The 13,559-nt window shown below is 40.8% G+C and overlaps 1 protein-coding gene across 3 annotated transcripts in view; it reads right to left on the bottom strand.

The window, feature by feature from the left end:
- The window catches only part of COPS4 (COP9 signalosome subunit 4), a 36,829-nt gene extending 25,340 nt beyond the window's left edge, over positions 1-11,489 (bottom strand). The window contains exons 1-2 of one of the 3 annotated variants that reach the window (XM_070393662.1): positions 11,360-11,482; positions 757-836 (exon numbers count right to left, since the gene is read on the bottom strand). In XM_070393662.1, coding sequence (XP_070249763.1) covers positions 757-836; positions 11,360-11,433 — 154 coding nt within the window. In that variant the 5' untranslated portion in view covers positions 11,434-11,482. Of the gene's footprint in view, positions 1-756; positions 837-11,359 lie in introns of all 3 variants that reach the window. The other 2 variants (XM_070393653.1, XM_070393668.1) reach the window with 2 other exon arrangements.
- Between the last annotated feature and the right edge of the window lie 2,070 nt (positions 11,490-13,559).

A 13,559-nucleotide genomic window follows, 5' to 3' on the forward strand; every position in this document is an offset into this window, starting at 1 on the left:
TATGTGTGAACGTACACTGTAAACTGTAAAGTACTATCAAGTATTGCTGATATTGTTAATGCAGTATCAATTCCAGCCTGAATTTTGAGTAATTTTCAAGATAACTGAAGTCAGGGAGTGGGGGAGAGTGTATGAAATATGAAAATTTCTAGTTCCTATTCAAAAGGAATGATCCTGACATTAATAACAGTTCACTCTTACATAGCACTTATTACCTGATATGCCAGGTACTATTCTAAGCACTTTATTATGTATAATAACTCATTTAATCTCCCAACAATTCTATAGGGTACATATCATATCCTCACTGTATAGACAAGGAAAAGAAGGCACAAAGAGGTTAAAGGTGACACAGTTAATAAAACAGTAGACTAGGATTTGAATCCAGTCTACTTTCTTTGTCACTATGCTACATTGTCTCTTATCAGTTTCTATTATCAACTACTATACAAAATTTTAATTGGGAATATAACTCTGAAGACAATTGATTTTTAAAAATCAAGGTGTAAATAGTTTAAATTCTAAAATAAATTCATCGATTTCAATGTTGTGAGTATGCAAAACGCAGTTTATTCTTGTTTTGTTATTATTTATTAATTATTGTATTATTTTCCATATGAACTTCGCCCCACCCTGTATATTTAATTTAATCTCATAAAAATTATATTGATAATTTGATATAAGACAAGACTGAGGCAAGCTTTGAAGTCCTACTCAGTGATACAAAGGCAAATATGGAATTTTCATTCCACTTACTTGCTTCCACAAAAGCTTTCAAAGCTTCTAGTTGTTCTGCCCCAGATAACTGAATGGCTTTTTCCAGGATCTGACGATACCTAAAACAATACCAAAAAAATAAATGTTCAGAGGGCACTATATATGCTAATGTTCACATTGACATTTATTCATTTCTATTTACATTGGTGTCTTTCCTAGTGCTTTCTTTTCTGGTTTTCTTTATAGTACACCACAGATTTCGTCTTTTTAAAGTTTCCAGTCCATCACAAGAAAGAGTGAATCTATAATTACAAGTTACTGGATCTAAGGTGCCACTTTTGCTTGAAAGTTGTAGTTTTGAATTTAAACTAAAAAGTCAAATTTCCTTTCAAATGCCTTAAATGATAAGCCATTAATTATTTCCTTCAATTATGTAGTACAGAGACGCACAAGAACATTATTCAAGGTGACACAGAACCCTTTCCTCCTGTGGACCTAATGAGTCTAGGGTCACCAACACTTAGAATAATAATAAAACAATGAAACCAAATATTAGAGATTGAATGTCTTACTAAGAGGCAACTGATTAATGTATCTCCCTCAGATTGGTCTCTCTCTCTCTCTCTCTCTCTCTCTCTCTCTCTCTCTCTCTTTCTCTCTCTCTCTCTCTCTTTCTCTCTCTCCTCCAAGATCAATTTTTTTGAAATAATTCTTTATTGCTGAAAGTATCTCATATCCCTTTTTTCCCCCATTGACCCCCTGTAGTCTCACACTCCCTGCCCCCCCCCCCCCCCAGGCCTTCAGCACCCACTGTCTGTGTCCATGGGTTATGCATACAAGGTCTTTGGTTGATTACCTCCCACCCACCCTCCCCTGCCTTCCCTCTGAGATTCCACACTCTGTTCCATGCTTCCACGTCTCTGGATCCACTCCATTCATCAGTTTATTTTATTACTTAGATTCTACATATGAGTGCGATTTAAGATCAATTTTAATTTTAAAATATTTTAATATTATGGAGGAAAGTATATTTCATTAAGGCACCTTGCATCTGTCCTATCCATTTAAACAATTTTTATTGAGCATTTATTATGTATATGCATATGTATATGAACTAAATAAAGGTCAGTAAGTCAATTCATGACTTTTTGGCACTTGAATCTGGAAGTAAATAAAACATATACACATGAAAATGTACCACAGTCACTATTTTGGACCAAAATGAATGAAAAAGGCACGTATTAATAGATCTTTGATTTATAGTAATGGTGAACCACCTGATTAGACCAAATGTACCTCAAAAAATAAATAAAAAGATGAAAGAAATAAAAAAAAATTAACAGCATAAAATCCTAACAAAAAGAGAAAACAGCCAGAACCGATTTGGCTCAGTGAACAGAGCGTCGGACTGAGGGGTCCCGGGTTCGATTCAGGTCAAGGGCATGTACCTTGGTTGCGGGCACATCCCCGGGCACATCCCCAGTGGGGGGCGTGCAGGAGGCAGCTGATCAATGTTTCTCTCTCATCAATGTTTCTTTTTTTTTTTTTTAATATATTTTATTGATTTTCACAGAAAGGAAGGAAGAGAGATAGAGAGTTAGAAACATCGATGAGAGAGACATCGATCAGCTGCCTCCTGCACATCTCCCACTGGGGATGTGCCTGCAACCCAGGTACATGCCCTTGACCGGAATCGAACCTGGGACCTCCCAGTCCGCAGGCCGACGCTCCATCCACTGAGCCAAACCGGTTTCGGCCAATGTTTCTAACTCACTATCCCTCTCCCTTCCTTTCTGTAAAAAATCAATAAAATATTTTTTTTTTAAAGAGAGAAAACAGGTGAGAATAGGAGCATAAAGAGACAAATAATAGCTTCTGCCTGAAAGCATTTGCAGACTCTAGAAAGACAGCTGAGAGGTACTTTTGGTGGGGAGGGGGTGGGTTCTGCTTTGGGACATGATGCCATCTGCTGGAAAAATTGAGAAGCAAGTTGAATTTGTTGCAGAATCGGGATCTCAGTTCCTAGCCAGCCAAAGGAAGGGACAAGTAGCACTTTAGAAATAAGGGTACAAAATCTTTTCCAAGGATCACCAAGGTAAAGCAAAAAATTCCGAAGCCTAAGGCTCGCACCCTCAGGTGCCTAGGAGGAGGAAATGAAAATCCTCTCTGAAAGGTAACATCCTAGGCCTCCTACTGTTTTTAAAAATATATTTTAAATCATTTACTCAACAAATGAATATTACAGGCACATGACAATATGAGCTAGAATCAACAAAAGCAACAGACAGTAACAACAAACAGGGACTCTAGACACTGGAGTAATCAAAAAGACTGTAAGACAATCATGTTTATGGAGATAAAGATAAGCTTTAAGTTTCGGCAAGAAACTAGGAATCATGAAAAGTGTTATTTGAAAAAAACTACCAAAACTATAGAACTACAAAAATACTATAACCAGTCCTAGCCAGGTAGGTCAGGGCATTATCCCGATACACCAAGGTTGTGGGTTCCATCCCCAGTTAGGGCACATACAAGAATCAACCAATAAATACATAAATAAGTGGAACAACAAATCGATGATCTCTCTCTCTCTCTCTATCGATGATCTCTCTCTCTCTCTCTCTCTCTCTCTCTCCTCCGCCTCTCTCAAATCAGTCAATAAAATATAAAATATATATGTTAAAAATATACTATAACCAAACTTAAAAACTCAGTGGAGTTCTTAACAGCACATTTGAAGAACTGATAAACTAAGAGGCAGGTCAGAATAAAGCATTGAAATGGTAAATAGAGAAGACAGGATAGGAGACACACAGAGGTCACAGTAAGAGGACCTAACAGGGGTTTCAGTGGCGTCTTAGAGGGGAAAATAGAATGAAACAGAAGCAACATTTAAAGAGATATAGCTGAAATTTTCTCAGGACAATGAAAGAATACAATCTACTGATTCAAGAAATAAAATGAAGCTCCACAGGATAATGTGGTGGAGCATTTACAGAAAGAGGCCACAGTTCTTTTACTGACTGTATCTTTGTGTCTTTATAGCTCTTCACATCAAGAAGTGGTTTATTTCCCCACCCTCTGATCTGGGCTTGTTTTGACCAATAGACTGCAGTAGAAGTGAAGTGCCTGTTCTGAAACTAAACCTCAAGAGGCCTTATGTGTTTTTATCTCTTGGAACCCTGCTGCTGCCACTTGAACAAGGCCAGGCTAACCTATTAAATAATGAAATATGTAGCTCAATCACCTCCACTTGCCCCAGCCAACACACAGAAGCAGAGCTGTCTACCTGACCTGCAGCTGACTACAGGCACGTGTGGGGGCACGTGTGGGAGCCCGTGTGGAACCAAGGCCATGTGGAGCTGAGAAGAACCATCCAGCTGGGCCCAGCCCAAACTGCCAACCAACAGAATTATGAGCTAAATAAATGTTGTTTTAAGCCACCAAGTTTTCCAGAGGTTTTATTTCACAGCAAAAGCTAACTGACATAGACATGCAAAAACAAATCCACATAGACACATCATAATGAAGTTGCCAAAAATTAAAGACAAAAATCTTAAAAACAGGTTATAATTTTTTAGGGGAGAGAATTTCCTAATGAGGTTGATCTTTAAGCATTCTAAATATTTCAACATTAGTGTAATGGGGAAAGAATGGAGAGAAGACAGGCATTCTAGGCACACACAAAAATCACTATCTGAAATGTAGTCCAGTTTGGTGAAAACAGTACAGGGCCAAAAAGGAAGACGTGTTTAGAATTAAGGGCTATGAGCCAAGCAGGCGATATTCTGGCTTTGCCACTAGCTACATGACCTTGGAGCAAGGTATTTCCCCTCTGTACTTCAGTTTTCTCACATGTAATATAATATTATTTTTACAGGATTATTGAAAATGTAAGTAAAGTTGCGCCTGGCACAGAATAAACCTTAAATGTCAGGGAACTTCACTCTTGAGATGGGAACCACTAAACTGTTGAGTATGGGAATAACAAAAGGGCCAAGAATCTGAGTTACAAGGGGCCTTTAAGGTTATACAGCCTATGGGGGGGGGGGGTTGGGAGTGGTGTGGGGGGTTGGGGAGGGGGTGGTGGTAGTGGTGTGTGCGAGTGTGTGTGTGTATCCTCCATTGTTCAACAGTTCTATTCCATTCTAATTCAAAGTCTACCTCTGTAAGGCATAGGAGTCTATTTTCTTTTCTGCAAACCAGCTTTTCTAATAATCAGAGGTGGCTAAAAGGCCTGACATTACTTTCCTTTCTCCAGGCTAACAGCTGTTTATAAAATGAAATGTTTAGACTCCAAAGGTCCAATATCTTCCTCTGTACCCTTCATACCTCGGAACTGGAAAGAAAAGAAAAACATAAAAGCTTCTAGTTCTATAGGATTAACTCAACGAATACCTAGACTCCAACCTCTATGGTAAAGGTAAAAAAATAAATAGAGCCCAGCCGTCATGGCTCAGTGATTGAGCATTGACCTATGAACCAGGAGGTCAGGGTTCGATTCCTGGTTGGGGCACATGCCAGGTTATGTTCTTGATCCCCAGTGAAGGGTGTGCAGGAGGCAGCTAATCAGTGATTCTCTCACATTATTGATGTTTCTATATCTCTCTCCCTCTCCGTTCCTCTCTGAAATCAATGAAAATATATTTTTTAAAAAAGAAGAGCAACTAACCAGGTCCTGTGTGTATATGGGTATGAATGTATATTGGGGGTTGTTCACAGAAGACTTTAGGAAGAAATAGCATTTGGCCGTGGTCAGTACTCAGTGGTTAGCGTGTCAGGCCTCGCAAGAAAGGGTCACAGGTTCGATTCGCGGTCAAGGGCACATACCTGGGTTGTGGGTTCCCTACCCACCCCCGGATGGGGCCCATGCGGGAGGCAACCAACCGATGTGTCTCTCTCACATCGATCTTTCTTTCTCTTTCCTCTTCCTCTCTCCCCCCTTCCTTCCCTCACCCCCTCCCTCTCTTCCACTGTCTCTGAAAAGCAATGGAAAAAATATCCTAGGTTAAGGATTAACAACAAAAAAGAAATAACATTTTAAATGAATTTTAAAAATCCAAATAGATTTTAGCTAAGTGAATAAGACAGGCTATCATAACAGCTATCACTCAAATGTTCTCTCTCAAGGAGCTCCTCCCCTTCTAAAATTTTATATGAGAAAACAAACACAATGCATATATGTACAAAAGCAGTGTACAAGCCTTAGCTGGTTTGGTTCAGTGGACAGAGCCTCAGCCTGCGGACTGAAGGGTCCTGGGTTCAATTCCGATCAAGGGGGCATGCCCAGATAGCAGGCTCGATCCCCACTAGGGGGCGTGCAGGAGGCAGCCAATCAATGATTCTCTCTCATCATTGATGTTTCTATCTCTCTCTCTCCCTCCCCCTTCCTCTCTGAAATCAATAAAAATGTATTTTAAAAAATAATGATAAAATTAAGATAAACAAAAGCAGTGTACAAAATTTGCAAAAATGCTTTTCATATGGCCATTTATGTCAATTTTACAACTACTGTGTCCATTCATAGTTATAGAAAAGCATTTTTAATTGAAGTTTTGGCAACAAAAGGATAGGTTTAAAATGTGGTTTTTAGAATAGGAAACTTAGATTCAAATTTAAGCTCTGCACCTTTCTAGCATTTATTGAATCAATCACTAGTTATTGAATGACTACTCTGTTATAGATATCCTGTTAATCGGTGAGAATATACAGTATAAATATTCTAGAGACATTTTCTCCATCATCCCTTAATATGGAACCCTGTGCTACTAGCTTCTAATTAAACCCCAAAACTACTGATATATTTCAGGAGTGTTTCTTTCATAAAACATGTAGCTGGAGGAACTGTTTTATTATGAAAATAAATACCCAGACATGTTCTTGCTCAGATAGGACCAGATATGTACTGCAGGCAAGGCCAACAATTTCTTCAAAAAGCACTGGCTATCAGTTATCAAGCATATTATTTCAATTACTCTTCACAGTAAACCACGGGGTAGTCTGTTACAGTATTGGCCTCCAATGAATTATGCTTCCCTCGGACCATGCACCTTTGCAATATAACTTGGCCACTCCTTCCATAAATCGGAGCTGGCCTTGTGACTTACTCTGATCAATACTTGAGAACTGATGTTGTGAGACTTTCAAGGCTAGCCGTAAGAGTTTTTGCAGCTTCCACTCTGACCCTCTTGGTCCTGTAAGGAAGCCTCGACTAAACCATTGAATGAGAGACCATAGAGAAAGAGACCCAGCCAACAGCCAGAGATGGATGAGTGTCCATTTTAGCCCAACAGCCCCAGCTAAGCCGCCATCTAACTGCACCAGCATGAGTGAGCCCACACAAGACCAGCAAAACAGCCCCGTTAACCCAAAGAATCCTGAAAAATAACAGCTGTTTTACACCACTAAGTTTTGGGTTTGTTACACAGCAATAAATAACTGGAGCACACAATAATATAGGTACTATTGTTTATCTGCAATTCAGAACTAGGAAAGTAAATGTTTAAGTTTCAGGTATCTGCGAATACATGAAAACTGTATCTCTTCTGATAATGAATGCACTTATTTTGTTGAACAAAACATAAGGGAAAGCAAGCATGGGGAAAAATATAAGCTAGTTTACTTTCATCCAAACCTATAAAAAAATGCAAAAAGCATTGAGCCATGAAGACATATTCAACTTACTTCCAACTCACAGAATATATCACTATGGAATGAATAGCTTTAATAATAATAGTAACAAAGATAATCTTATGGCACTTTCTAAGTGTCAGGTATATACACACACATACTCATTCTGACCCACTCAAGAATAAGTCATCTAATCATTTCCATTTACCTGAGGGGGAAATTGCTGCTGGAAGTAAAGCCCAAGATACACAGTAAAATTTCTCACTGATAAAAGTAGATTATATTTACCACCAACGAAAAGGCAGCACAGCCTATATAAAACAGGTTTCAATGTCCAAGTAAAAGCAGGTGTGCCTCATTAACATAGATCTAAGTGATCCCAGCTGTCAGAATGTAAATATTGACCCAGACTCATACGCGGAGAGGCTATCCCAGCCGTGGGCAAACTACGGCCCGTTTGAAATGAATAAAACTAATACCCTTTTATGTAATGATGTTTACTTTGAATTTATATTAGTTCACACAAACACTCCATCCATGCTTTTGTTCCGGCCCTCCAGTCCAGTTTAAGAACCCACTGTGGCCCTTGAGTCAAAAAGTTTGTCCACCCCGGGATACTGTCTGGCATCAGTCAGACCTCGAGGGCGGCTTTCTCTCAGAGGTGCTTGCAGCGATTACGGGATACTGAGAAGATTACGGGATACTGAGAAGCGGGGTGTCTGAGGGCAGGATTGAGGATCAGCCATAGCTGCTTGCTCCGCCCTGTTGATCCCCTGGGACCCCACCCCGCCCAGGCTGTGCTCCGGCTTTTGAATATGAAAGGCCTGGCCCTTTGCGATGGGAAAGGGCCAAGGCCCCACAGCAACTTGCATTCCTTCACAGCTGAGCTCCTGAGGGTAGCCTCAGGCAGAGGCTAAATTAGAACCTCCTTAGCGATCCAAGAGCCAGTGTACCCAGTGGTCAGAGTGGGACCATCCAGATTACAACTCCTCAGATCCATAAGGGACACACTCAGGGGGCAGACTCAGTGAGCACCAAAGCCCCACTGAAGCAAGTCTTGCCCCAGAAGGGTGTCTCCAGCACAGAAGTTCTCCCACTGCAGACACAGCTGAATCTCAGGGCCAATTGGCCTGGAGGTCAATTCCTCCCAGTGATACCTACAACAATCAAGGCTTAATTACAACAAGACTACAACAAGACTGTGCACAAAGCCCACAAGGGGGTGCACCAAGAGTGACTACCTCAGGTAATTGGGGAGGCTGAGCCACTGGGCCCTATAGGACACCTAGCACACAAAGCCACTCTATCAACACAGGGAAGCAGCCAAAATGTGGAGACAAAGAACAGGTCACAAATGACAGAAATGAAGGAAAGCAAACAACTGGATATAGAGTTCAAAACCACACTTTTAAGGTTTTTCAAGAATTTTCTAGAAACCACCGATAAACTTAGTGAGACACTCAAGAAATCTAGTGAGACTGCCGATAAATTTAATGAGATCCTCAGTAAGTCTAGTGAGACCCTCGAGGTTGTGAAAAAGGACCAACTAGAAATTAAGCATACACTGACTGAAATAAAGAATATTATACAGACTTCCAACAGCAGATAGAGGATCCCAAGAATCAAGTCAAAGATCTGAAATACGAAGAAGCAAAAAATACCCAACCGGAAAAGTAAAAAGAACCCAAAAATATGAAGATAGTGTAAGGAGCCTCTGGGACAACTTCAAGCGTACCAACATCCAAATTATGGGGGTGCCAGAAGATGAGAGAGAGCAAGATATTGAAAACCTATTTGAAGAAATAATGACAGAAAACTTCCCATACCTGGTGAAAGAAATAGACTTATAAGTCCAGGAAGCACAGAGAGCCCCAAACAAAAGGAATTCAAAGAGGACCACACCAAGACACATCATAATTAAAATGCCAAGAGCAAAGGACAAAGAGAGAATCTTAAAAGCAGCAAGAGAAAGACAGTCAGTTACCTACAAGGGAGTACCCATACAACTGTCAGCTGATTTCTCAACAGAAACTTTGCAGGCCAGAAGGGAGTGGCAAGAAATATTCAAAGTGATGAATACCAAGAACCTACAACCAAGATTACTTTGTCCAGCAAAGCTATCATTCAGAAGTGAAGGTCAGATAAAGAGCTTCACAGATAAGAAAAAGCTAAAGGAGTTCATCACCACTAAACCAGTATTAAATGAAATGCTGAAAGGTATCCTTTAAGAAGAGGAAAAAGAAGAAAAAGGTACAGATACAAATTATGAACAACAAATACACATCTATCAACAAGTTAATCTAAAAATCAAGTGAATAAATAATCTGATGAACAGAATAAACTGGTGATTATAATAAAATCAGGGGCATAGAAAGGGAGTGGACTGACTATTTGGGGGGGAGGGGTGTGGGGGATGCGGGAAGAGACTGGACAAAAATTGTACACCTATGGATGAGTAGGGGGGCAGGTAAGGGCAGAGGGTGGGGTGGGAACCGGGTGGAGGGGAGCTATGGGGGGGGAAAAAGAGGAACAACTGTAATAATCTGAACAATAAAGATTTAATTAAAAAAATAAATAAATAAAATAAAAAATTTAAAAAAAGAATGTAAATATTGAGATCAATTTGAGAAGCATACTGTAAACAGAATGCATGTTTATTATAAAAGAACAGCCTGTGAAATTTACAAAGAGAAATGGACTATATACACTGAGTGGCCAGATTATTATGACCACCCCATCAGTACTTTGTTGGGCCACCTTTTGCCTTCAGTACTACGGCGATTCTTCTTGGCATTGACTCCACGAGATGTTGAAAGGTGATGCGAGGAATCTGACACCATGCCTGATGAATAGCACTGTCCAGTTCTGTGAGATTTAATGGTTATGGAACCAGCTGCCTGATGGCTCTTTTAACTTCGTCCCACAAATGCTCAATTGGATTGAGATCTGGTGATTGTGGGGGCCACCTAAGCAAGGTAAAGTCTCCCTCATGTTCTTGAAACCACTCCTGCACAATAGAGCACCGTGGCATGGCGCATTGTCTTGTTGGAAGAAGCCATCCCCATAGGGATACGCCATCAACATGATAGGATGAACTTGATCAGCAAAGATACTTAGGTATGTTGTGCTATTCAGACGTTTATGATGATCTGGCCCTCTAGCAACTTCAGCAGGAAATTATAGCTAATTTGCCTACAAACATCAGGCGGTCATAATAATCTGAATAAATATATATATATAGCAGTGCTGACAGGCACAACATGCCACAATTTTAACTTGGAGTGGACCTAAGCCTCTACAATATAAATTGCGACAAAATGGCCAAACAATCCAGGTTTCTGCAAACAACCCCTACTCTACACATCCTGATCCATATTATGAGGACATCATCATCGCTTCTCAGCCTTTTGGGTGAGATCAAACGTAGGTATGAGGACCTCAGCCCACGTGCCCTGCTTCAGAATTGGTGGCGGACAGAGAGTACCCAAAACACAAGGACCCAGCGAACATGGTCCAAATGGTTTTGGACGACATGATAGCGGCCATACCTCCTCCACCCCCAACCGCCTAAAGAAACCATCTCCCTGAAAAACTCTGCATCGAGGTCCCAAAATATAAATTACCCTCAATTAAAAAAAAAAAAAAAGTAAGAAAGGAAAGGCCCAAAGAGAGGTCCGAATCCGGTGTGAGCGGCCAGCCAGCTCTGGGAAGAGGCACCAGGGAAGGCTGGGAAGGCCGTGAGAGCAGTCGTCCCTCAGGCCGCGCTTCCAGAAAGCTAAGAGGCAGTAAGGATGCTATCGAGCGCTCAACAAGCTGACAGCCACCAGGCCTACGGCCCCACGGGCTCCCCGCTTTCTGCTGCTGGCAGCATTGGCCTCCACAACCTACCCCAGGCCCGCCCCCTTGATCCGCAGGCCGGCTACTACCACACACCCGAAACCCGCCGTCAAACCGAGGAGAACAAGTCTGTAGCTTCCCCCCCACTCCTCCCATGGCTCTCGGAAACACTCACTTGCCCGCCAGATCTTTATGAGAGCCACTCGAATTCATGAGCTGGGCCAAGTCCTGTCGCACGGCCGCCGCCATCTTTCTCTCAGCTCAGCCGAGGCTGCCTGGCCTCACAAGCAAAAAGGAAACGAGCGTAGTCCTCCAGAGCTCAGCCAGAGGGAACCCGAGGTGCCACAGAGTAGCCTCTGTGTGGGCCAGAGCGCCGCACGTAGGAGCCTACGCTAGGTCCGCCCCCAGGGGTGAATGACGGGAAGCTCCACTCTAGTCTGAGGCCCGCCCAGGCCTCTCCCACAGGCTCAAACTCTCACGCTCCCACTTCGGATTGGCGGAAGAACTCCAAGGGAGTGTGGCTTGTGCAACCCCAGTAAGTTCCGGGTACGCAAAATGACCGCATTTTCATTAAGTTCCGTGTCTCACGCCTATGGTTTATCGTTTTTTGTTCTTTAACATAGCTCTTAAACTACGTGTAGTAAAGAATTTGTTGTTTTTATTGCCAATTCACCACAGACAGGTACTTTTGTAAAACGCAATTTAAAATGTCCACATTCTTACTCTGTACTCTTTTAATCATACATCCCAGTTTGTCCAGGATATTGTCATTTTCCATCTGTTGTCCTGGAGTAATTATTAATAACAAGTCCTTTCACTCTAGAAACTGTACCATTTGGAAGACGAAGTATACAGTCATCCTACCTTTATATGTAATTGTAGTCATTATTTATATATCCTTACAGAATATCTTTCTGAAAATAAATGTAAATTTTTATTCTTTCTTGCTTTTACAAAAGATAACACAGCATATCATTATTCTGCTCTTGATTTTTTTTCATTTTTTCTGGAAATCTTCCCATGTAAGTTCAGAGAGCTCCCTCATTCTGTTTTAGATCTGGAGAGCATCACATAAAATGAGGGGATGCCATAGTTTATTTAATCCTTACAGCTAGACACTGAAGTTGTTTTTAATCAAGCAATGCTGCAATGAAAAACTTTGTACATACATTATTTGACATGTGTATAGGCAGAATACATTCCAAGAAGAATGTCAAAAGGGAGATTTACTTACAATTTTTATAGATATTGCCAAATTGCACTTTATAGGGATGATTTTGCCTTTCTACCAGAAAAATATAGGAGTGCACTTTTCTACAGTCTTGCCCACAAAGGATGTCAGACTTTTGAATTTTTTACATCTTGATATGTGAAAAATAGCATGTTCCCTCTCTTGGGAAGGTGAAAGAAAAGAAGACCAGAATAAGGAAATACTTTAAGAAAGTGATATGGAGTTTGCCCACATCAATTTAGATCTCACTCCATTGGCAAGAATTTTGACAAAGGATCATGCCTAGCAACAGTGAGACTGGAAATATTGTTTCCAATTGGGCAAACTTATGCCCAGGAAAAAGGAAAGGATGGTTTTAGAGGGATCATCAGTAGTGTCTACCAGACTGTTCCTCTCACCTATATATCTGTGTGTGTCCTTTTTATCTTTGTACCCTTCTTCTTACGGTAGAATACTCTCAATCCTAAAGAAGAGAGTTCAATTTCCTATTTAATTTTTTAAAAATTTTTTAATTGATTGATAAGAGATATAGAGATAAAAACATCAATTTGTTCCACTTATTTATGCATTCATTGGTTGATACTTGTATCTGCTCTGACTGGGGATGGAACCCATAGCCATGGCATATTGGGATGATGCTCTAACCTGAGATACCCAACCAGGGCTCCCATTTAGTTTCTATGTCAGCTCAAAATCCAGGATGTCTGATGATACACAATGTTCTCCATCAGGTCAGGTTGTGGATTTTCATGGTCCAAAGACATATAAACTATAAAACAAATTATCTGCCTCATGTCCATACCTATAATAAAAAACAGTAGTGGAGCAGGAACAGGATAACCACAGTCAAAACTCTGAAAAAGAATGGGAAACACAGCAATTACTTATCCATAGCAATGGTGGGATCCTGGGTAGGAATTATGAATGCCCACTACCCTGGTAGTGGAGAAAGTTCCTTGGTTAAACTCTAATCTGCTCTTTTAGAGGCTCTCCATTGTATATTACATTTGTGGGCCAACTTTGTCCTCTGAATACAGATTAACTGGATGTTGGAGAATATTCCCTCTTTGGGGGAATGCCTTAGGGCTTGAATAATAGGAGGCTTTTCTAGGCCAGGTTTTTCAGTGTTTTTATTTATTTATTT

The sequence above is a fragment of the Myotis yumanensis genome, unplaced genomic scaffold (genome assembly GCF_028538775.1).
Source record: "Myotis yumanensis isolate MYYU_CA2020_CCGP unplaced genomic scaffold, mMyoYum1.0.hap1 SCAF_1, whole genome shotgun sequence".
In the NCBI taxonomy this organism is placed as follows: Eukaryota; Metazoa; Chordata; class Mammalia; order Chiroptera; family Vespertilionidae; genus Myotis; species Myotis yumanensis.